The 25458-nt window shown below is 38.6% G+C and overlaps 2 protein-coding genes across 3 annotated transcripts; both read right to left on the bottom strand.

Moving 5' to 3' along the window:
* Positions 1-14: 14 nt before the first annotated feature.
* On the bottom strand, positions 15-8504 carry dpep1 (dipeptidase 1). Of its 2 annotated transcripts, XM_080501963.1 has the most exons (10): positions 8312-8504; positions 6789-6915; positions 6508-6640; positions 6280-6430; positions 5142-5211; positions 4088-4264; positions 2776-2860; positions 2592-2667; positions 1927-2062; positions 15-935 (listed from the first exon to the last, which is right to left on the bottom strand). In XM_080501963.1, the coding sequence occupies exons 1-10, from the start codon at positions 8434-8436 to the stop codon at positions 753-755; spliced, it is 1263 nt and encodes a 420-aa protein (XP_080358089.1). In that variant the 5' UTR covers positions 8437-8504; the 3' UTR covers positions 15-752. The 2 variants fall into 2 exon arrangements, with proteins under 2 accessions (XP_080358089.1, XP_080358090.1); XM_080501964.1 differs by lacking the exons at positions 6789-6915; positions 8312-8504 and having other exon boundaries at positions 6528-6636.
* An 8223-nt stretch (positions 8505-16727) lies between these two features.
* On the bottom strand, positions 16728-24068 carry hp (haptoglobin; the record flags this gene model as incomplete). Its single annotated transcript, XM_080497846.1, has 5 exons — positions 16728-16733; positions 20788-21273; positions 21706-21989; positions 23638-23759; positions 23974-24068. 5 exons carry the CDS (start codon positions 24066-24068, stop codon positions 16728-16730), a joined length of 993 nt encoding a protein of 330 aa, XP_080353972.1.
* Positions 24069-25458: the final 1390 nt, after the last annotated feature.

Below are 25458 nucleotides of genomic sequence, written 5' to 3'. Positions count from 1 at the left end.
TTGTACAACAGCTCATCAAAGGAAATACATTTTTATTATCAAACATCTTTGTGTTTTTTGCTCTCTATCTTAAGCATGCGTATTGGCTCAAGTCTTAATCTCGAGTGTGGGGGAGCTCTGTTTGAATTCCGGGTTCTGTGTAAAAACTAAACAAGTATTAGGTGCAAGTTGCAGTGAATGACTGGTGACTGATGTGCAAACTGAGCAGGCGACTCAATATCCACTGACTGCTTAACGTAACTGCTATAAGTTCACAGAATCAAACGAGGTGACAAATGTTTGTGATTAAACTACATTTCAACTTGTGCCGCTCAGGTGCATTACCTTCTCTAAACACTAGATAGAGCGCTTCTCTTACAATTCTGGACTACTTGAAGTCACCAGTCTCTGATGAATTTACACTTCATTTAACCAACCTGTCTTTCACATCGATCTGTTCAGATCCACTCTGGTTAAAAATGAACTAAACTGAACATTGATGGAAGATAATTGATTAGTATAAAAAGCGGAGAAGCCCCGTCATCGCCAATATTCAACTTTCTATATTATATCCACACAAGTTTTAATTGTCTCTTTAATTTTTTTTGTAAAGTTAAAATCCAACATATTTGCTCATAAACAGACATATATTATCTGTGCACAGATTAGGCATTCCTATACAAACACTTTCGGGGAAAAAAAAAAAATCTTCTCGATTTATGTTCAGTAATTACTCAAAGCCCCATACGTGTGTATCCATCATCAGTGACACATCAGACTGTGATTTTGGCGAAAGTCTGGAGAGCCAGCGTGAGCAGAAGAGCCAGTGTGCTGAGTGGATGCACAGCTCCAGCGTTGTTCAAGTTGTACCCGTGGCTCGTCCTGCATTCGTTCTGAACCGCCTCATATGGGATTGGGACGTCATCGGGGACTTTAGCGTTCAAAGAGTCACGGACCTGACGTACAAATAGAGGCAGGAGACAGAAAAGCTCAGTGTTCAGTGAGAGTCGGTCTTCTTTCATTGTGAACTTGTTGTCTTGATTTCACATTGCGGTCTGCAAAGGGCAAGAAGAGTCTGTTGACACAGTTATTACAAATCTGAGTCGCCAATCAAGCCAGAATGGCCATCTATGGAGGATTTTCACCTGTTTTGTCAGTCTGAGACAAATTTCAGTCACAAATTAATGAACAATTATACCCCCTGGTACTTGAGAAAATATGTCTACATTTCAAAGTGCATGTGGGAAAAAAGTATCTTTGACAATGTCGTAATTTCATGAAGAAGACCTTTTTTTTTTTTACTCCTGATTTTGCATCAGATGAATGTTTGCACAGTTGGCCCTTTTACCCTGAACAGGATAAAGCAGAATAGAAAATGGATGGACAGGACTCAATATATCCAAAAATCCGTGTTGCAAACATCGTTGAAAGCTCATAACATGGTGATTGTTACATTTCTCATTGAGCAATTTCAGAGCATGTCATTGTTTTGCATATCAGTCACAATGGCTAGTCTGTCTTTAACACTGATTTATATATCTGTCCATCTTGTGCACCACTTTGTTACACTGAGGGGCTGAAGCCGCTCCCAGCTGACCGCCCCTGCAGCACAGCCTGCAGATTCAGAGCAACATCAATTTGTCTGTAACAAAGTGCCTAAATGTGTCTGATGAAATTCTTGGAATGAATCCTGTCAGCTTGACTAGTTTCTCCAAAGTAACCGAAGCCCAATGATCCGATTTCAATTGTTTTGGATGTACAGTATTTTCCCTTAGTTTGTTCTGTTCAGTCTGACTGAACAATGTTGTAACGACATTACGTCTCTGTATGAAGCAGTGATGTAACACTGTTTTCAGATTCATCTGGTCTGTGTTGTAGCTTCACAAAGCTCCAGCACACACAGAGAGTCTGCAGGAATGCACAATGTTTAGTTGTCTTTCTCCTCACCCTCTCCATATCTTTCATGACCCGGAGCAGGTTGTCTCCAAGAGCTAACTTCACTTCCTGATCGGTCCATCCTCTCCTCAGCAGCTCAGCCACCAGATTGGGCACCTTGGACACGTCCTCCAGATTTTCAGGTAGTCTGAAAGTCCACACACAGGAAAGATGTTGTCACTTCTTAGTAGAACCTTCAAAAATGCTGAAAATGTTAATCAAATTTTAAATGTGCCCCTTCTGCTTTGGAGTGTTTTCACCTGATATACCTATGAACAGTGAATTGACCCACCAGACATTGTTCCATCTTTTATTTATCTTTGATGATAATATTCCTAACTTAATTCATAATTTTAACACTTAAAAATCAATTTGAATGTGCATGATGCTTCCATGAATAAAATAGGTGAAGCGTGATATTCTATACACATATGCAGAAGCTAATAAGCTAAAATAACACGCGCTGTCCATTCAACATGTCCTACTGCATAAACATGGACGATCAAGATGTCTTCTAAATCGTACAAATACTCTGAGGACTATCATTAACCAGTTTGATTTATTAATTAATAAAAATGTTTGAGTTGTTTTCTAAGTTCTATGAGATCTCATAGTTCATTGTTCAAATAGGTCTTTGAATTTATTTTGTGCCTTTACAATAATTACATTCTACTCACCTCGTAACGCCGTCGTAATCTCCACCAAACCCGATGATGTCGGCTCCAGCCACTTTCTTTATGTGGTCAAAGTGATCTACAACCAAAGCGATAAACTTTAGGATTGGGCAGTTTTAGAGGGGATGATAAATGTTAATATTTTACAAGGTTTACACCCGTTGTCATGGTCACAAGAGTCTTTTACCAGCAACATCTGAGAGATTAGCGGTCTTGCTGCAGGTCACGTAGTCGTTGTAGAAGTTCACCATCACGATTCCTTTTTTTTCTTTCTGTAGACAGAAATGGTACGTGACAGTGAAACACTTAAATGATCCAGAAAGTCTGATCTATAGGATCTATGGAAACAAGTCCTTTGTGCTTTGTTACACCGGAAACTCTGCAGCAGAAACAAAAAGATGCATTGAAGCTCCCATTAATCCACACCAGATTATTGACCTCTATGTCCACTTCTACGTAACAGAGTGCACATCTTCCTGTTCTGTTGATGTGATCTGTTTATTATTTTACAGTTCTACACAAGAACTCTCGCCTCACTTTATTGACATTTACTATAATGCAAGGCTGATTGGAAGTGCTTGTATTTGCTGCCGCGTGTGATAAGTGTTTATGGAGGTTTTATCAAATGTGGATGCCATTAAACCTGAGATATTACTTTCAAAACACTTTTTACCAGAAAGAGGCTGTGAACTCATACTTCCTGTTATTACATAATCATATCACTTCTAGCACTACCCGTGTGAAAACTTTCTGATATTGTAAGTAATGTGGCCTTGAATTGCCTGAAGAAAACATTCACAACAAGGTTAAACATGTAAACTCCATACAGAAAGGTCTCGAGGCCGGACACAAAGATGCATACATCATATGAGATGAGAGCGTTAACCACAACACCACTGTGAGATACAATTCATTCATTTGATCGAAGCTCATCTGAATCTAACCCTAACCCTAATCTGAGCCAACGTCTCAACAAATAATAATAAAAAATAATATTTAGGGTAGGAGACCCTAAAGACTTGAAAACACTTTCTGTACAGAAAAGTATTAAAAGCTAAGTCTCACCTCGATACAAATGAGAAATGCAGCTCAAATAACAGATTTTGGTCCCTGGATTTTAAATTTCTGTCATTTTAATACAGTGTGTGCTTTCACTAAAATACAATTTTACTTGGAATTAATTTTGTCAGAGAGATTTTTTTGTCTTTCCAGTTTGTCCGATATTGGAATTTGCTTCCACTTCTGAGAAGACAAAAAAGAGCAGCTTGTAGTTTAATATAGTTGGGGTTTTTTTTCATTTTCAGCCTCTTCCCTGCTTCTGCCACGCCACAGTTTCTTTTCTGCATCTTGCATTGTACATCTGTTATCCACTTGTTACCTTCACAGATATTAAATTGATTTGTATCCACAGCACAAACATGTTGCATGAATCGTGTGCTGTCTGAACACAGGCCGCCACTGTGGAGGGTTCCCTCGCTCGTCAGCCTCTGCACACTCACCACTCTCTTGAGGACATCGTCGGGGACGTTCCTCTTGTGGGGACACACGCTGTACGCAGACGAGTGGCTGAAGATGACCGGCGCTGCGGACATGTCCAACACCTGGTTCATCACTTTGACGGTCACATGAGCCAGGTCGATCAGCATTCCCAAGCGGTTCATTTCCACAATCAGTTGCTGTTGTCGGGGAAAATGTTGATGGTGAGCTCAGTTATTTAAATTGTGGTAAATCATGGAATCGACACAAGACAAAACAAAGTGTAATCTGTTTATGTGTGATAATAGTTTTGTGGGTTTTTTTTTAAATCTGCACATGCATCTTTTTGCAGGATAAAATGGTTCAAAGTGCTTAAGAGGAAGATTAATTGCGGAATGATCCAACATATCAAGGACAGAGAACATTTCCTGAGAAGAACTAAATAAGAGAAACTGTACCTGAAGGAAATAAGGGAAAACTGTATTTTAAAAAATTTACTGAAAAACTAAAAACATGATTATAATATCAAAGAGCTCTCCCACCTCCAAATATTAAAAAATATATCACTTAGTACAGGTGAAAGTACAATGAAAGTTAAGCCATTATGTCATTATTCAGGCCACTGACGCAGCAGGTTTGATCATTGCAGCCGACTTTAAGTCCTTCTTGATCTTTAACTAGTTTCTTGTAACACGAACAAAGTGTATTAAAAAAAAGTTGCTTATTGTAGAGTTCAAATATTTGAAGAATAGATGGGTCTGTGTGCGGATGGACGTGGTTTGAACTTATTTGACTATTTTGATTATTACTGACTAAAGAGCAATTTCCTAAAGGTTTTAAGTTGAACATGACACATCTTTGAAGAGCTGTGTATCTGGGCTGTTCCTACTCTAAAGCAGGACTTTCACCTTGCTTTAGAGGTTGCGTCACTATGTAATAATGTTGCGGTACTTCTCTTGAACAACAAAATTTGCACTTAAAAACATCAATAGTACCTTTGATGTGGGCTCTTTTATTACTCACCAGATGGAAACCACACATGAAATGTATCTATATCTTCCTTTTATGTGAACTGACCTTGCCAAATGAAGAGAGACCATTGTGCTCAGAAGGCTCCGATCCTGTGTCAACAAGCCAGTTGTCGGCCCTGACAGGATAAAGTTAGAATGGGAAAAGTCAAAGTGACATCTTTGAGTTTCTAAGGATTGTGTTTTAAAACACTGCAGCATGACGCAAATGGTTGAAAGTTGTTGTTTTTTTCCGCTCCACTTAGAAAATTGATCTTTCAAATACAAAATATGTGTACACTGTTGTTCATACAGCTGATAGTGGATAAAACGTATGTGCAAAAAAAAATCAAGGTTTTCCCCTCAGTCACTTGCTGCACATTCCATATAAAGTTCAGATGGTAGGAAGCTGAAACAATCACTGCTATCTGCAGCTGCTCTTCCCTGCGATCTGATACAACATTTTATTTTGCTTTAAATCAGCTTGCTTATCCAAAATAATCTGATACTGCTGCACCCTAACCCCACAGGATTCCCCCGTACTGTATACAACGCAAGCTGAACTGATAGTAGAAACTGAAACTTGTAGTCTTTTTCGTCTTTCATTCATTCAGTTGCATTTGTTTTGTCAATGATGCACCATCTAAGACATTGGAAACATTGATTTTGTTGTTGCAGAGTCAAATACATAGTTGTATGAAATACATTTAATAAAATAGTTGTATGTATGTATGTATGTATGTATGTATGCATGTACTTTTAAATGTTGAGATGAAATAATAGCAACAAATAAGTGGAGAGTAAAACTTATATACGCTTCATGAAAAGATACATTTTTAGAACTGAATTTATTGAATGTGAAATAATGGCCGAATAAATGTTTGAGCGACAAGAGTACTTTTAAACTACACATAAAGACTTAAAAATCAAAAGCATCTATGTAGCATGAGAAGTTTTTATTGCCAGTAGATCCTGACCGCTGTTGACAATAACATCTCATAATGTGAAAAGCATGAGAAAGGCCAGCGTTCAATGAAAATTTAGGCTTCCCTCGAGACAAAGCATGTGTAGCATGAGAGCGATGGGGACAGGCAGCACAATGTGGATTGAGCTCTGCGAGGGGGGAGTCGTTCCCGAACACATTAAAAAACCCAGAGACCAATTCATTCGACTTTAATTAGTGCCAATGTTGTATTGCGTTTTCTCACCAGGGTGTGTTGCAGGAGTGTGTGAGCGTGAGGTAGCGGACCCCGAGATCATACATGACGCGCAGAGTGCCCAGACTGCTGTCGAGAGAATGACCCCCCTCCACCCCGATCAGACTGGCGGTCCTGTTGCTGCGGAATGCCGCCAGGATCTCTGCAGACACGACAGCAGATGTGGGACAGAGCCAGGAAACGGAAGGTCACAACCAGTGGTACAGCTTTGACTCTCACCTTCAGCGGTTCTGGCAAACCTGAAAGTTTCTGGGTATTTCTTGCACATCCTGTGAACCACATCAATCTGCTCCAGGGTCTGTCTAACTGCATCTTTCTTCTGCGTGTCACAGGGGACATAGGCTGACCAGAACTGAGAGACAAAAAAAGGACAGTTAATGATTTCCTGTGAATCTCCAGCTTCTGTGAAACTGTTTGGAAGATGTGCGATCTGACGAGTGAAGAACATGTTGTCCAAGGAGATATTTCTTGAATGTTCTTGTGGTCTGTTCTGTCTGTACCTGAGCACCGAGCCGTCCATGCTTGATCTTGGGGATGTTGGTGTGTGTTGTTTCCAGCGTGTGAAGATCCACTTTGTTGAGCTCATTATTAAATTGTTTTCGAAGCTGCCATGGTAGGTCATTATGACTGAGGGGGGGGGGAAATATATCAAAGGTCACATCTATAAAGAGCTTCGTTCCTCAAACTGACATCATCAGCTGTGAATGGACAGTCTGTAGCAAAACTACTGGCTTTGTTGAATCAACACCAGACGTTGCTTCCATGCATGAGCGTTCAGACAAACCAGATTTTAACTGCTGCTGTTGCACATGTGGGAACACTTTGGAAGCCCACTTCCTCCTCTTAAACAAAACAACAAAAAAACGTACACTCGAGTAACAAAAAGACAAACCCATGATGAGTCCCAATTATGAGATAATAAGTTGATGTGCGCATGGGCCGAACTTCCTTCATGATGTTCTGTCATGTCACATGCCAGAGAGTCATTCCAATCATCAGTGGTCCATTGGTAGAAGTCTGGCCTCATGCAGGAGGCCAGAGTTCAATTCTCAGCTATTGCAATGGTTCTTTCATGAATATATGTGGATATATAGATTTTTTTTTTTTTTTGGGGGGGGGGTGTTGCTATCCTGGAGTGGGTTTTTTGTATTGTTGAACATGTTTTTCTCTTTCTTTTTTATGTTCAAAATTTAAAATTAAAAATCAATTCAAAAATAATTATGATTTACTATCTATATATATTATTGACATTACTACTATATATTTTTGCTTTACCATGGGTTAATACTCTCGTGGTCATTGATGTTGTCAGTAAATTTGAGAAGATTTGGATGAAAACTTTTTCAAGATATATTAATTCTAATAAAGAGGTTTGACCTGATGGTGGCTGACACCAAGTGGCTGACAAAAAACTTGGTCAATAATTGTATATTTTTGTTTTTGTTTTTGTTATTTTATTTTATGTAAATCATTTCCTGGAAGTAAACATGCTTGGAATTGTACAGAAATGGGCTTCCATAGTAAACATAATTTTACTGTTATGACTTTACTATATTAATGTATTTGAATGAGTCAGTGCATATTAATGAACAGATGGGTGATGTAAATACGGCAGATTTTAGGTCAGAGCTAATTTTCATCTGTAGTCCCATGGATTAAAACCACACCACCAAACACATACATAGTTACAATAATACATGTAAAACATAGCACACACTAAAAAACACATCACATTAAAATACATATATTACATAACGTACGGGGAAACATACCACATTACAATGACAATGCAGAATTTTAAAAAAACTACATCTATCCCTAAAGTGCTAAAGTTAGCTGCCTCATCACATATTCCAATATTGCTCACATGTAGTCAAGAAAGAAAGAAAGTTTGGTTTAGGGTTATTTTATGCAAATTGTTCTCTGGAACTAAACATGCTTAGAGTCAAATTGACCCTGCAGGTACAGAAATGGGTTCTCGCAGTTAACATCAGTAAACATGAAAAACCAGCCTTTCACCTACCCATCAATGAGCGGCGTCTCGGACATCAACCTCAGAGCTCTATCCATTAGGTCCTCAGTCAAAGTGACTGCATGATTACTCATCCACAACACCAAACCCAAAGATAACAGAACTTTCGGTAACATTTCTTGAACTTTTATATAAAGTATACTCCACTGCGATGCTATTTTCTTTTAATCCGACACCAGTTCTCACTCCCCACTTCTCTGCGTGTGTCTGCCTCGGAATATCAGCTGGACTGGTTGCTCCTCCTCTGCCTTCAGTCTGTTTCTCATTACACCGCCAGTCTCTGTAAATGCAGCACAGTAGCTTATTAATTTTTACTGTCTCCAAAGTTGCTATGGTATGCATTCAAGTTAATGTATAATGAGGTGTCAAACTTTTTTTTTTTTTTAAGTGCGTTAAAGTTCACAATTTTAACTCAGGATAATGTTATCTTGTGTTTTTCTCGTCAGACTTCTGTTGATTATCTGCTTTTATGTGACCTTGAGAAACTCAGTATCTGGTTGGAAGTCACACAGCAGTCAGCCACTATATCTAACTCCTGGATAATCCTCGGAGTCGAGCCCAGAGAATAACAGAGATTCTATTTCGAGGCACCTTGAACAAAATATTTGTTTAGTCAATGTAACTGTTATTTGGCTTAGAAATAAGTGAAACCTAAACAAATTCAGAGGGTGGAAAGCCAGTCTATTTTTGCAACGCTTTGTGTTGATATCTGTAAGTACATACTCGACATCCACAATATGAATATTACCAAAGATATACCAAAAGATATATAATTGTAATTATCATGAACAATCATGAATAGTTTTGTCGCAAGAGATTACATTAGAACGTTGAACTGATTCTATGAGAGAATATTGTGTTGCATAGACAATTATGAAAGTAATACTAGGTTATATCAAAAATACCAAAGTGTCAACTACAAAAATATAATCTAAGAATTAATCCGGGAAGGAGCTATTCAGACGGTGCTGTCTCCATCAACCGCTCCGTCCTGTTCACACACCCTGCAACCATCTTCAACCTCACTCCAACCTACCACTGCTCCCCAAGGTGTTAAGTTTTTGGTCCTCTCAACTTCATTTTGCACCTGTTTCCTCTTGGTGACACAATCTCCAGTCTTCAGTTTCACTGCTTAACCATTGATATCCAGCTCTTCATCTCCAACAAGATGATCTCTACCATGGCCCACTCAACCATGCAAAAACTGCACGACTGAAATGAAATCCTGGCTCCAATCAAATTTCCCAATGATCCCAAATTATTATCATTTTCGATAAAACACTTGGGAAATACACCCATGAACACTGTCCACAGTTTCCTCACATGTGAAACCTTGGCATCACCTTCAACCAAACCCTCTCACTTCACCTGCACATCAAGCACATCGCAGACCTACGCCTGTATCGCCTCCCATCTTGATTACTGCAATATTCTCCTTTAGTGATCGCCAACCATAACTCTCAATAAACTGTGCCACATCCAGACCTCGGGTTAGATTTATTATCTAAAAGGGTTGTGGAACAATTATAATTTTCTATTATTCATATAGTATAAAGAATTCATTCATTTTAATTGCTGTTTCAGTGTATATTTAAACAAATACAAGCAAGTTTGAGGAATAAGGTTATCATTTAGTAAGCTTGGGGTGTTTTCGGCTGAAATGAGGAAAGAACTTGTAATCAGATCAAAACAAGCCTGATCTGACAAAGTCCAGCAATCTTTATGACTCGACAATAACTCTGAGTAAAAGACCTTACATAAAGATAAACAACTGGACATATAATAGAAAGACTGATTTGGTTTGATGATACTATACAGAACCACAGATAAGATCATGTCTTGGCACTTCATACTTAAAGCAGCTATTCATTTTCCCTTTAACTCACCTCCTCTATCTGCGAGGGTCCATTCCTATCACAGAGTAGCAACTAAATCCCTCTTTATTGGTTCAATGATAATTGTTCTTAATGAACCAATGTCAAACAGCCCTACCCTGCACAAGCTGTGGCTTGGTCTTATTATCCTGCTTTGGAAGTCAACACCTTCAGCACTGAACAAAAAGAAAAAACAAAAAAAAAACTTTCATTCCTCCTTGTGCAAATAAACACAAACAGCACACACTCGCCCGTTCGAGGCCAATCCCTCACTTATTTCTACATCAAAAGTCACTTGAAATCCCTTCTCAGTCCAAAATGCTGCTCTTCTGTTATTTAAGGAGAGTAAATTTAGTCTACAGAGAAAGTCACTGCGTCAGTAGATGCAACCGATGAGGACATTTTCTGTTCCTGAGAGAGTTGATTCGACAATAGAAGGAAGTATCTATTTGCTTTGTTCATAGTCCGTTTGAGAAGGAATCCTGGTTTGAAGAAAAATAAAATTTTATGTTTAGGTTAATTTAACTTTGTAAGTTATTAAATAGAATATAAATCATGCTGGACCCCCAGGTCCTTGGGAAGATGTTTACTCCGAGTCTGCAGGTTTTAATGAGGAATAAAGTCCCTGAACATCTGAGAACTGCTGACACACTCATTTCTTTTAAATCAGATCTTAAACATTATTATTATTTTCTCTGGCTTTCCAATAAACAAGATATTTTAGATTAAAATTTATTCTCCCTTCGATGCATTTCTTATTAATTTTGTTTTCATGTATTTCTGTTTTTTATACTTTTATTGCACGATTGCATGCCCTGTAATACACTGCTGTCTCGTGACTGTATGGTACCATACAAATAAGCTTGTCTTGTCGACAAAAGGTTGAGAAGTTATAAAATGTCGCGTGATTAAAAATGATAAGTCCAAGAAAAGAACTATGTCTGTGAATGCTTTAGATTAAATGCCTGATGTTGTTGACTGTTCACCCAGTATGTTATGTAAAAAGAACTCAAAATCATTGTTCAGAGTTCACATTTGCCAACTCAACTATGAATTGCAGATGCGTTTATGAAAGTTGGCAGTTCTGCATCTCAGGGGAGAGTAGCTCATTTTAATTCAGGTTTCAGGATTAATCACAAGGTAGTTCAAGCCAGGTGGGAAGTAACATATTAGTACTATTTGTTTGTTTATTTTTATTTTCCCTCGCTTACTACAAATGAACATTTATATGAACTTTCAGATTGTTGTATTTCTTTTCTTTGATCTGACAATAGCAGTTATCCACATTAAAAATGCATGCTGCATTTCAATGTCTTGATGCAGTTGCAGCTTTCAGTAACATTACAAACTTAACCAATGCAAAACATTGTTCCATGTCTGATACAATAATAATGTGCTCGTTCTATCGAGGCTATGTATTTCTTATAGGGGCTTTCATTTTACAGTACAAATGAATGTGTTTCTTTAGCAATTATCTTTAAAGACATATTTGGGGACCTTAAACACTTCATCCTAACTCCTAACTTGCAAGTCTTAACACCTTACTTCAGGTAAAGTCTCACATGCTTTAGCGCCGTCTTGTATTTTAACAGCTTTATCTGCAACATACAGTACAGAAAGTCCAAACTGTGGTCTAGGAAATCAATTCCTCACCATGCTCTCCCTTTTAATGTTTGTGATGTATCTTGAAAATATGACTAAACATGCCACAAGTGATTAAATTGTTTCATTTTGTGGTGCTTGGCTTCCCTCTCTCCCAACTACTCCATAGCACCAAACATAATATTTGTCAGAGCTGGGCAGTCCATGGGTGTGGACTGAATTTTTGGTTTGAAAAACTTAAGAAGATGATTGTTAACCTTGTCTTCACCTCATACTCAAACTATTCACAGAGAACGATTAACTGTGACAGCACCATATTATAATGGAATTTCACATATTGGACATAATAACAGTAAATTTTCTTCCAGTTGAACCGGAAAACTTGATAACAGTCTCCTCGAAACATTGAATGTGGAAAATTTCTTATTACTTGTGAAAAATTTTGGTTCAACCCACCAAACGATCTCCATATAATGTACTCAACAAACACACAGCGATTGTCTCTATCTGCTCTTTGCTACCAGACGATGAGTGAAACAATTGGCTGGTAGTAAATAAAGAAACCCTGACTGTGTAATAATGTGCAACTTTTCAATTTATTGTAAATAGAAGAACATGAATAGGTGGAGCTATCACCTATATTTAACTATGTCGCTCTTTAGGTTCAGGTTTGATATCTCTTTGGTAAACGACAAAACTGAAACGATTCAAACAGACAGCTGCGTCAAGAATTTTTTTTTTTTTTATTGAATTCTTATTAATTCCAAAATCAATCTCAAAACTCAATTTTGAACAGTCATTGTAATTTACCTTCAGTAGCTTCCAGGCCCCTCAGTGAGCTGTAGCCCACACTTTTGGCATCATGCTGAAGACCTTCCTGGGACCCTTTAACTACTCGGGACACTTTGCTCTCTCCAGTCCATCCTGCCTGCACTCCACTCTTCACCTCTTTCCACTGCTCTGGAATGTTGACCCCAAATAACTTCAAATGCTTTCTCTGATCATTCATATATTGACACTACCTGTAATTAAAGAGCAGCCATTTCAACAAGGTGCCAATTACCTTTCCCCCCTGTATTTTCCAGTCCTTTTGGCTTTTTTTCTTCATGATGGAGACAACCGTACAAATCTCCATTACAACATTATCTGTCCTCTCCTTAACAGACGTCCATCTCTTTGCGCTACACCCATTGTCTGACTCTAGGGGAAGAGTTTTGCATGTCGCTGAGAGGTTATTTCCTCTTTCTGGCTCATGTTGCATGCAGTCTTTACATCATCCGGCTCAGGGAGACCGAAGCAGCTTAGAAAGACCAGAGAGGGAGAGCGAGGTGTCGACGGAGCTACATTAAAAACAAACCCAAAGAAAACTAGAGGTTTCATAAGTTCGGTTAAAAGAAAAAAAAAAGAAAAGAATGACCAAGGCGAGCAAACTTTGGAGTTCGATATGGCCAGTTTGGATGTCACAGAGATCATATTTCTTTTAATGGACACCTGTACACATACACAGACAGGACTTCTTGTAACTCACAGTTACATGTAATTTCCAGTACACAGACATTATCATCGTTTCTTATCCAAAGTCAGGTAAGATAACACACCATGTGTCTGTTATCTGTTATGTACCTGATGACTCATTTTTTTGAATTGGAGTGGATTTGAGGAAAGTCAGACCGAGATGTTTTGTATTTTCCTCATCAGGCACCACATGGGGGTTGGAAATTGTGACTCTCGTCTGCAGCAGAGCAGACCCTCACTTATGACTGTCCCGACTTGGACCCGAGCTCCGTGGCTGGAGCATTCTACTGTGCTGCAGTGCTGGAGGTCTTGTCCACCACTCCCCGCGTCATCACAACACACCTGCCTTATCGCCTGCCGCGTTCCGCCATCCAGGACTCCCAATCTAAGGTCAGATTACCCAAGCGTTTAAGCTACCCATTGATATTGTCTCTGGAACAATGAAACAATAAAAATACACGAGGAAGACGCTCTTAATTAAATACTGTCCATTTATGTGAAGTTGGTTTGGGCAGCTTATCTCAGCATTATCAGTCTAAAGGAGTCTTGCTTCTTCCAGATAGAGGTTAAGATTAGGACTGTCTGTTCTCGATTGTAGACAGGCGTCACCCATCTTTTTACAAGCTGCAGGATGCTGGTCTGCTCTAGTTTGAGATTTTTGTTCTGTATGAGATAATGCATCAGGGTAAAACTGTTGTGATGTGTCATTGGAAGTTTGTTTACAACGAAGTGCCTTTTAGTGGATTGTCAAAAGATTCTTTCATCGGAAGCTGAATAACAGTGAGTGCTATAGTTATTACTCACCTTGTTCTCTCAAAGGTCATCTATCTGAACAGAGGCCTTAAAGATGTGTTGGGGTCTTATTACCACTTCCATAACATGGCAAACGTTGTGCCCAACAGTGGTTCATTTCCAGAGTTTGTAGATGGAGTCCTGGAGGGCACACATGGGGATTACTGTTACTGACCATATTTATTCAATTACATTTTATTGCAAAGACTGGGATGTGAATACATTCATTCATTTGTTGGTTTGTTTGTTGTTTTGGTGCACTATCATGGTTTGACCTCATTATTGGCTGGACCCAGACAGCAGCTGTCGACAATCTGCTTCACGTCACCGATGAGGAATTGTTATTGGCAAAGTGTAAATATTGTTTATCGCTGTTTGCACTAAAGAAATTCCCAGAAAGTAACCAGTGTGTTAGAAGTATTCATTAATATTGTTCCTCAATTGTATGTTTGTGACAAAAGGTGGAAATTCGTTGTGTGGCAATGTTGACCTTTCACTTCTTGAATTCTCACATCAGAGGTGATATTTACACTTTAAGGAAGCTGCTCATACATAGCAGTCTTTGAATTGATACAGACTGATCCATCTGTTTGTTATTTCATGGACTTTGAGTTGCTTTTTTGTCTCCTTCTTGCCACCAGGACCCACATGGCACTACAAACAAACTGAGCTTGTTCCCACAGTGCCTCCTGGTGGAGGAAGAGGTCAATAACTATGTGAAACACGAGCTTCGAAAGCATGAAAGATTACAAGATGAGCAACTCGACCCTCGTTCCTCAAGAAACAATGGATCATAGCAAAGTCTACTTCCTGAGAAAAGGTAATTCACTCATGACACTCAAGAAATATAAACAATGCATTCAGAGAATTCTCTAATAAAAGCAAAATCTGTACTCATCAAAAAAATGCATAAACATTATGCTTATAAGATACCAGCTTCTTATCTAAATTGGCAGCTTCTCTCCTAAAAATCGGATTCACAAACAAATCAAAACAAATGCAGAGGAGAATAATAATAATTCTGATTGTTAATAGTGCACATTTCTATGTGGAGCAGTGGTTAGTGCTCAATTCCCTCACAGTGAGAAGGTCCCGGTTCAAATACCAGCCGAATCCTTGCTGTGTGGATTTTGCATGTTCACCCCATGTGTGCATGGGTTTTCTCTGGGTTATCTGGTTTCCTCCAAAAGAGGAAAGCCCTCCACCCCAACCAGCTGCCCACCCTGAGTGCCACAATTTGTGGATGCCTTCAATTGGGTCAATTTGAAGAAATTTCCCCAAGGAGATTAATAAAATACTTTTTTTTTTTATAGCTAGAATCTGTGATGATGTGGGGGCTCTCGCACAGCTTTCTCTGTTCAAGTATCCAGGGGAGTTCAGATTTAATGAGCCATAAATCCATACTTAGTGTGAGTCTATAAAAATACAGACATGCTACAGACTGGAAGTCTGAATGATAAAATCAAAGCCATTAAAACCATTCTATGCAAAATATAACTCAACCGTCTATCAGGCAAGTGAGTATATATGGTAAGCGCTACATTTTGTTTCTGTTTCTTGCTAATTAATGACGGAAAATTGATGTAAGTTAGAATATATAATTACATTAGTTTGCTAAATAATTCATCATATGTTGCTTGTGGGATGTTTCTGGAATTTCTAATATGATAATTCATGGTACACTGCAGCATGTGCACATGCAGCTTTTTATTCTCAGACTCATCCATTTTAGCAATTTACACATTTTATTAGAGAGAAGAGCAGTGCTTTTTGAATATGTATCAGTAAAACTTATATTGTGGGGAAATCCTTCCACTTTAGAGGGTGTTTGAAGTATAACTTGTGAAATATGTACAATTTGCAGTAATTTTATTCTGTTTATGTAGACCACAGTGAAGTATTCTTCATTACTATCTTATAGACATTTTTAAATTCAATAGAATTCAATGCTCCTTAAATAGGATTCTGTGACACATTGCCAACAGTGCTAGTCAATACTGTATATGTCGGTTTTTGACTTAAAATATGTGTCCTGTGGCTAAGTATGAGGTCACAACGGACACGACCGGTATGACTGATGTGCAACAGTGTCAAATTAAAAAATTAAAACAATGCAAAATAAGAAGAGTCAAGCATCATCTTTTGGATTTCTCCACCCATCTGCTGAAGAGATGCACATTTACGTAATGTGAACCCCTGTGAGATTTATAGTGTCCTCTGCAGCTGTTTGGAGCTGCTCAGGGTTTGACACTTAGGGGAAAGATGATGGAGCTGACGGGCATTAAAGGCCATTCAAATGCCACCACTGTCACACCTTCTGTTATCCATAGCGCCTCGGCCTGTCTTGGCTCTCTTCTGAGGAAACAATGTTGGTTGGACAATTGTTCACCACGTGTCAAGTTTGGATGTTTGTGCTATTGGGTTGGATGATGAAGTGGCATCAAAACTAAACAGACAAAAATATCAGTGATTTTTATCCGCAGAATGGATTTAGATTTTTTTAAAAACCCACAGATTTCATACATTAAAGTCTTTCGTTTTGCTCACGAAGAGCATTTGTACACATTTTTAAAGTACATTTTATTATATCACATTGTTTTAAATAGAAAATCTTGTAGAATCACTCACTCCTGTACAAAGAACAGGAGTGACAATTTTACATATTTTTCAGAAGTACCTCCTGATGACTTTTCACATTTTTCATCAGCAGTTGGACATAAAAGTTCAGCCTGCTCTTACTCTTAACTCTGTGAAAATAAAGCCTTCCTGCAATGAGTGACTGCAACCAAAGGGCTGCTGCACTGCACTGCACAGAAATGCAATTTCAATTTGAACTTGTAGGATACATTTGAAAAAAAAGAAAGAAAAAGAAAATCCATAAATCAAAATGTCCCAAAAGTGCTTTTGGTTGCCATGCATGGCGCTCACTCCATCCATTGGCAGCAGTTTGTGGTTCAATGTTTTGCTAAAGGACACTTTGACATGTCAACAGAGGAAATCAAACCTGCAACCTTCCAATTGAGAACTGAGCCACAGCTGCCCAAGATATGCGACTTAATGATGATAGCAACACATTTTTAAGATGTCAACAAACTTCAAAATATATCAGCTTAATTACAAACTAAAGATTTATTTCCTCCTCAAAATAGATGAGACACAAACACGAGAAAGGCAAAACCATTATTCAAACAAAATTGTCTTTTCCAGCCAACTGAACTTCCTGTGGTTTTGTTTGAACCCTTAAGATCTGAGGCAATTAACAGTGACACCAGCTTTACCCTTCAACCTCCTTCCCCTCAGCATCAGAGTCTGAAAGGAAGTGTGAAGTGGCTTCTCACACGGCTGAAATGTGTGAGCGTGCACAACAAACAGCGACAGTCCCGGCTGCGTGGTGTTTTATTACAAGCACATCGGAGGCCTCGTCAACCTGATTACTCTGGACACTTTTAACAAAAATCAAACAAATCAGGGACTGAAGGTGAAAGCGAAGTGAAAGAACTACCACTTTTAGAAAATAACGGGAACTACTGTAAATATCCCCAGAGGAGGGAAAAATCGTATCATGATTTTTAAACTTATTGTTCCTCAAAATGTGTTTATCTTAGATTTTGAGTCCTGCCGGTTATTCAAGGTCTACTGGACTTTGACGAATCTCTGAGTCTCTGAACAAACCCACAGGCAAGAATAATAATTCTTTCATGAGGCAAAAGGCGAGAGACAAAAATCTTCAAGGTTGCATGACCCTGAGTGTGAAAGTGTTTTATTCTTTTCAAATCAGACGAGATGACAAATACACAATCTGTCAGTTAAATTATTGTCCCCAAACTTCAAATACGCACAGAAACACCAACGTCAAATCCAAAAACAAGCTGAATAAGAGGTCATGGGTGGTTTATTGGGTAATAAAAAGTTACTGTTTGCACAGGAATTAAACTCACATTTTAAAAGTGGACTATAAAATATATTAACCATTTACATATTTGAATATTTAATGTGGAAACCAGGGTACTGTTTTCTTTTATATTGGATTTAAAATTCATTGCAAGACAAAGTAAACACGGAGCAAATATAAATCTATGGATTTTTGTTCATGATTTTTATAATAATATAAATTAGGTTTTGTTTTGTTTTTTTCTTACCAGATGCATTTATCTAATGCATTTAGGCACACTGGAACACACTGTTTTCACAGGTGTGTCATACAACCATAAACCACTTCTCATTGATCAGGTGTCCCTGTCTGAGCACATTGTGTTCTTTACATGACACTTACTGTATGCAAAATCACATGGACACACACAAATATAGTATTATGCCTGGGATCCAATACTTTTCTTAGGGTGTGTGAACTAATGTAGGACACACAAGACCTCAGGACAAGGAGCTCTATATTGAAACCTCTGGTCTGTCCTTCCCCCTCCATGTGTTAGGATTTTAATATAAAGCTTAACAAAATATTCCTAAATTCATTGAAAAATGATAATATCCCCACAATTGTGATTTTAAATTCATGTATTTAGTAGATATTTAAATGAAACAATGTGGCATTGGTCAAATGTGGATATTTACTGGAGTGTGTGTGTGTGTGTGTGTGTGTGTGTGTGTGTGTGTGTGTGTGTGTGTGTGTGTGTGTGTGTGTGTGTGTGTGTGTGTGTGTGTGTGTGTGTGTGTGTGTGTGTGTGTGTGTGTGTGTGTGTGTGTGTGTGTGTTAAGTAGAGTAACTAGTTCAGGTAATGAAGCCTGAAAAGCTCCAGTTTCTCGGCTACTCAAGAGGACAGAGGTACATATCCGTCTCTGAGTACATATAACTGAGTAAACAGCAGCAGAGCAACAAAACTAGTATGTCACCAGCAAACTATAGTATTTCATATAGTTATAGCAAACTATATATGCATATCACTTGTCTTTGTATGTCTCATTATGGCTTATAACACTCTAATGCCTGTCTTCTTTCAGCCTGCTTTGGAGATGAAAAGAGGTACACAAATTCAAGTCCATTTGTCCTCATCAAGTAGAACCGCTGTTCCTCACTTGCTCAACCACACCTCACTACAATCGCTGGTCAGGTTCACGGTTTGCCACGGATGTCTAAAAGACTGCACGCTCGGGCACATCTCCCATGAACTGGCAACGCGGCCCATTTGCCAGCAGCATTTATTCACACAGACATGATAATAGTGAACATACGGAAGAGTATTAGGGCCACTGAAGAAAAAAAAATGTGGACATTTTAGTTTTGTTTTTAAGCATGCACGTTCCCTTTTATTTTATTTCTGGACACAGCAATGTGGCCAGAAAAATTTGCATTTAGGGGTAAAAGAGCAATATTTGTACATATGATACACAGAAATGTACGACATGCAACATGCAAACCCATTTTGGTGTGAACTGCATTCAGTAAGAGCTGGTGTTGTGACCTCAGTCGATGCTCTTGAGGAGTGATGGAGCCAGGGAGAGTACACTCTGAGACTGGTAGAGAGTAATGGTGTTTGACAGGAATATTAATATTTCAGAAGCTGCGGAGGAGAACCTCCTGTACCTTGCTGCAGATCTGCTAAAAAGTACTTCTTACTTCCTCCAATGACTACATTTTTATTATAACCTAAAAATAACGCGAAAACACAAAATAATCTTGGATCCACGTCACTGAGCAGAGGAAATGGTTTATGTCTGTTCTTTTCCCGGTTCTGCAAAAAACTGCCTGTGTGTGCGTGTGTGTGTGTGTGTGTGTGTGTGTGTGTGTGTGTGTGTGTGTGTGTATATATATATATATATATATATATATATATATATATATATAAACAAACAAATTGTAAAACATCTACTGGCAACACTTTAAATCCTTCAATTTCATCATCCACTGTTGCTTTTTAGCTATTTCATGTTTCAAGCTGATGACAAAATGTCATCTCATGACAGGAAGTGCTCAGATCTTCTATTCAAAGACAAATGTTTCTCAGTGAACCATCACTTGGGACTTCAGGGGTGTAATTTATAAATGTCCTCCAGCAGGACACATTTGCTTTTGACTGGCAAGATAACATTGCTTGTCACTACTTTTCAAACATGAAGCAGAACATCAAACTGGTTTTTGAGCTGTAAATATTAAAGTGAAGATCTGGTGAAGGGTATCCCGCTGAAATACCTCCCAAAGAAAAAGTTTCCACTCGCCTTTATTTTGTGATTAACCAAATTTAGATAACATAAACACATACACATATAATAAATAGTGTTAATTTATACTCTTTTATGTAATAATCAATGTAATATTAATTAGTGTGCTTGTTTTTAGACTAATTCCACAAGTCCAGCACTTATCTGGGTCTTTTACACATGTATTTTTTGTGTATTCTGTTGTTGTCATAAGCTTATAAGAGATCATTTGGATGAATAAAATAACAAATATGAAAGTTACCAAATGTGGTCAATTATCTGTTTGAGGGTTATAAGTAACTTGTAACTTGCAACTAGAATAAGATTTTTTTTTTTAAATTGAAATTTCAAAGTGTCATGGTTCAACAATAGATCAGTGGTGCTATGATATCTAATTATTTGTTTGTTTCCATTACAATATTAAAGAGACAGCTTGAGATGACAGGAGTTAAACAATAAGCATTCATTCAAATTCTCTGAGTCAACAAGAAATTGATTTCTCGAAAACGTCGAAAGAACAGAGAATATGACACTGTGGATCCACGGCACGTATGAAGAAAGCTTCATGTACACTGCGTATCTGTCGAAGCTGCAGGTGCTGTCAATGGACAGAATGCCTGCAGCGTAAATGTCCCCACTTTCAGCATCGGTGACGGCTAGAGCACCTCCAGCATCGCCAGTACAAACATTTTCTTGAAACTTGGAGGGTCCGGTGCAGAACATATTGTGATCTATTCTCACCGTGTGACGCTTGTTTTCATACTCCGCCTTGTATCTGGCGAGATCAGCGATGGAGAGAACAAGGTGTTTGAGCGACGGAGCCTGGGTGAGGTAGACTCCAAAGCCCCATCCGGCGATCACCCCTGACCCATTGATGTTGTCCGCGAGGCTCTGGCCTCTCTCTGGGAGGGGGATCGGCATCACTCTGTTGCTCATAACCACCTGCTCCTTCAGCTGGATCAAAGCCAGGTTATTGTCCCAGTTGGTTTGGTTTTGGAAGCGTGGATGAAGAACGACCTGCAGGATATGAATGCACATGTTCAACTGTATTAATGTAATAGGTTCATGTGTTGTTGTTTATAAAATCACATGTTTTTGCGATGATGAGTTGTATAATATTACTTTGCACCACACACAATGGTCAAGAGCTAGATTAAGTTACAGTTTCTTCCGAAAAAGATCCAAAAAGGTAATAATATCAAATGTTTCCTCAGGTTTCAAAGCAATGCTTCATAAATGTATTTATTTACACTCTTTGGTTCAAAGTTCTATCTATATGCAAGCTCATTTCTGTAGTTTATAAGTATATTAAATTAATACCGATTTCTTCATTCATCATAGCACTACAGACATTTAGATTTTTATTGAAATCATCATATAAAGTTTTAAAATGGTGCATGACATCAACTTTAACAAAGTAACAAGACAGCAGGTATTTCTTTCGCTCACCCTCTCCACAGCATGCTCATTGGAGGCGGTAGCTTCTGATTTGTGTTTGATTCCCAGGTAAACTTTGGGCAAAAGAGGAGCTTTTCCCTGGATTTCCTGATGATCCTTTTTCACAAAAAGGTTTCTTCCAGCTGTCAGCACCCGGCGGTCCGAGATGAGGGCGCCTCCTGCAAAGCCTCCTTCCATAATGCTTTCACCGAGGTAGACCATGGCCTGCCAAGGAACGTGAGGGGCGAGATTCCCACCAACCACACGCTTGGAGCGAAGCAAAGATACCTTGGTGTCTGCACAACGAAAGAAAGGTGTATTTTATTTGATATTCAATAATAGACATTTTGAATTTCTTTGGTACTTTAAAAATTCAGTCACATCTCATTTTATGTAATTTGTCATTGTTTCATCTGGCGCTTCGGAATCTGTTCTGGATGATATCAGCTCACTGTGATAACATTTATTTTTAAGATTGTGACATGACTTCCAGAAGAAATCATCAAAATTCCCTTCAGTTCTCTGTATTGAGTGCAGATATACCAGACATGGCAATGATTTAATTGGTTGGGCTTCGTTGAATTTGTCTTTACAAATGTAACAGAACTTTGCCATCAGAAAGCAACACTATGATGATGACCCTACAGAAACATTGGTCTATAATTTATTCATCATATGGAAAACAGAAGGAAATTCTTCAGCCACATGTCTTTGTGTGACTCAGTTAATAATAAAAACTCTTTGAAGTAAGACACTCTTCAAAGGGGCAGCAATATCTCAAAGCACGGCTGCATTCTGCACAGTAAAGATGAGCTCTTTCTGGTCATAAATCTTGTTTTAAAACTACATTATATCAGATTTTATCCACTGTTTGATTTCCATTGGCTTGTTTAATTGATGTTTCATAAAGAAGGAATATTCAATTGTTCTCTTACATGTCATGGTTTCCTCATCTCATTATAGTTTAACTGTCTACTGAAGAATCGCATTGTTTCTACTTTGAATACAGTATTTTCCATTGTTGCCTTGAGTGAGTTTATAATGGCATCTTCCACTGGACTCTCACTGTTAGTTTTATTGTTGTTTTTCATGGGCTCTTTGAGCACAAGCTGGAAGTGCACAACTCCCATTTCAGACCCCAGAGCCTTGTAGCCAAATAAGAACAATATCTGAAAGGAGCAGTAATAGCCTGGCCCTCGGATCCCAGGGGAAAGCTTGTGCCATTTCATGCAGGAGTTATCTATGTGGACAGCAGCTGTCGAGAAGCTACTAGTGGAAACTGTAGCTTCAGAGGATGAGATCCTGTGGGCAGCTGGATCGCAGCATTGGTGTACGAAGGCAGGGTTGACAGTAAATTAGTTTACGGCTTAATTCTGTCTAATCCTGTTTGTGTGGGCGTGTTTCTGTAATTTCTTCAATAACCTGTTTACCCTCAAAGAAATAAATATTTTCTGAAAAATCACATGGGGGACACCTCGCAATGCAAGTGGCGACTGCTGCACTTTTTCAGATTCAGTTGAATAAATGTTGAATGTATTGCAGTCAGATTTGTTGTAGACATTTATTACAAAAGACAATTTTGCTGTATTGATGGTTTTTGTTTTTTGTTTTAGCTCTGTTATGACATAGTTTGGTCATAAGAATAACCAGTTAAAAAGAGCCCTCAGATCCATATGATCCCATCAGAATACTTGGTTCCCATAATGCTTGGATGTTTCTAGAGCGTCTGAAGGTAGAATTGTACGCAGAAGCTCCTCTCATCTGGAAAAAGCTCCCAGCGTCAGTTCAGACCCGTTCCCAACCCACCGCACTTGCAGGTTCGTGCCTTCTACTTGCAAAAATGTGGGCAAAATTTGGGGATCAGTATCTCTCCTGCGTCGTTGCCTGTCCCACATCTTTTTTTTCTTTTGTTTTCCCTCTCCCGAATCTGTTTTTTGTTTCCACTCTCCCGTATCAAGGCAAGTAATACCACTTCGTGCTCATTTGCTGCCATTTGAAGCTGCTCTTGCAGCATCAGAACCCGGAATCTCTGAGGTGGAATGGGCGCCATCTGGAGGCAGCAGCAGCTGGCACATCGGGCAAAAGAAATTCACGTTCATCGCACTTGCACGCACTTACAACATGCAAGTGAGTAAGGATACCGTACGACGCATGCAACTGCTCACGGCCAGGCGTGGCATGCGGGCCACGTACTTACACCTTTCGCTACTATCGATCGCAAATCGTATTTATCAACCTTCTTATTTAAAAAATCTTACGGTTAGCGGTGGCTCAGCTCACCCTGGAGCATTTTCTCGAGAAGCTGTTATAGGCTTATATGGCTCCTCCCTCTGGACGTTCCCGCAGGATCTCTGATGGTGGAAGTGGAACTTCATGACCTGATTGCTGCCCTGTTGAGTCTGCAGTGTTGTCAATAGCTTACATCAGTTTTGTTTGTTCCTTCTTGACTCTGTCCAAGCCTTTTCTCGCTCCAAACCCCCAACAGGTGCAGCAGTGAGCATGATGGACTTTGCAGAGTTTTTTTTAATCTCCATTTTCATCTATCCTTACTCACGTGGGATTGTTGGTTTATTACTGTAAAAGTATAGATTGGCAAATTTATTTTAAAGAAACAAATACTGTGCTCTATGCACGCTTACTCTCTTCATTTAATCCGAAGCAGTGCTTCAGTACGGACAGAGCAGTATGTTGTTTTTCTTCCTTGTTCACCGGCTGTGCCTCCTACTTCTTTAATGGGAGACTAGAGCTGAAATCACTCAGCACATTGGAGTATAAAACCTTCATGTAGACACAGAACAAGGCTTCATCAGTGCAGGCTGTGCACTCAGGCTTGTTTACCACGTTTGGTAATCTTCTGAAGCATTACTGAAGTATGTGCACTAAATTCAGTGAGTGGAGTATTTGTTTCTTCACTTAGTTACCTGTGTTTCTTCTGGTTTTGAGCAAATAATATTGAAAATCTCAAAGTCTTTTAGATTTAACGTCAAACCATGTCAAATTAATTTAAATGGATTGTTAAATCTGGGCTGGTCAAATTATTTTTACTTTTAATATTTCAGCTTGAATACTATGTCTTCCAGAAACTTCCTTTATTATGACAGTGGCATTAATTAAAAAAAAACAAAAAAAACAATGAAACCCTTGTGATTTTGTGTTACCTGGTGCAAAGCTTTTCGTCTTCACCTGAGCATGACCCTCATGTGCCAGACAAGCCCAAACAGCCAGAAGAAGCATGGTCACAGAAAACCTTCATAGAAAAACACGAGGCAAATAATCAACAAAAAAGGATTCTTGACCTCACATCTAAAATGGTTTGATATCAGGATGACCCGTGCACAAGGCAATGATTTATATGTTGAGTATTTGATTTACAAAAGCTCAAGCAATTTGACTTGATGGTCATTTGGGAAAATCATCCAAAGTAAATCCAGAAATTTAAAACCAGAGATGCAAAGAGTACCAAAGGTTTGTACTCAACTACAAATACTATTACAATGCTTAACGTCTACTCAACAACCTGTCATACTTCTGTTGTTTTTGAACTCAGAGCACCTCTGTATAATGATTAAAAGCAGAAGATACATTTTGTATTGATAGAATCAATCCATACGATAAAGTATAGAGAAATTTCCCAACGATATGATTTCCAATCAATATTGTAGATACTATATACGGGGAAATTTACTTGTTAGATAACTATTTTATGATATTCAGACACAAATCCAAATTGTTACTCGGGTGAACTGAAGCAGTTCCTACTTACTT

Source organism: Blennius ocellaris (genome assembly GCF_963422515.1).
Source record: "Blennius ocellaris genome assembly, chromosome: 1".
Taxonomy (NCBI): Eukaryota; Metazoa; Chordata; class Actinopteri; order Blenniiformes; family Blenniidae; genus Blennius; species Blennius ocellaris.
This window is presented reverse-complemented; position numbering and strand designations above follow the sequence as displayed.

What these genes read in the sequence shown, in the direction of transcription:
- dpep1 (XM_080501963.1), bottom strand. Translation starts at nt 8,436, where the DNA reads ATGTTACCGAAAGTTCTGTTATCTTTGGGTTTGGTGTTGTGGATGAGT. An exon ending in ACGATGTCCTCAAGAGAGTG is followed by an intron (nt 2,861 to 4,087) that starts GTGAGTGTGCAG and finishes TTCTGTCTACAG; the next exon opens with AAAGAAAAAAAAGGAATCGT. An exon ending in TCATGAAAGATATGGAGAGG is followed by an intron (nt 936 to 1,926) that starts GTGAGGAGAAAG and finishes TTTGTACGTCAG; the next exon opens with GTCCGTGACTCTTTGAACGC.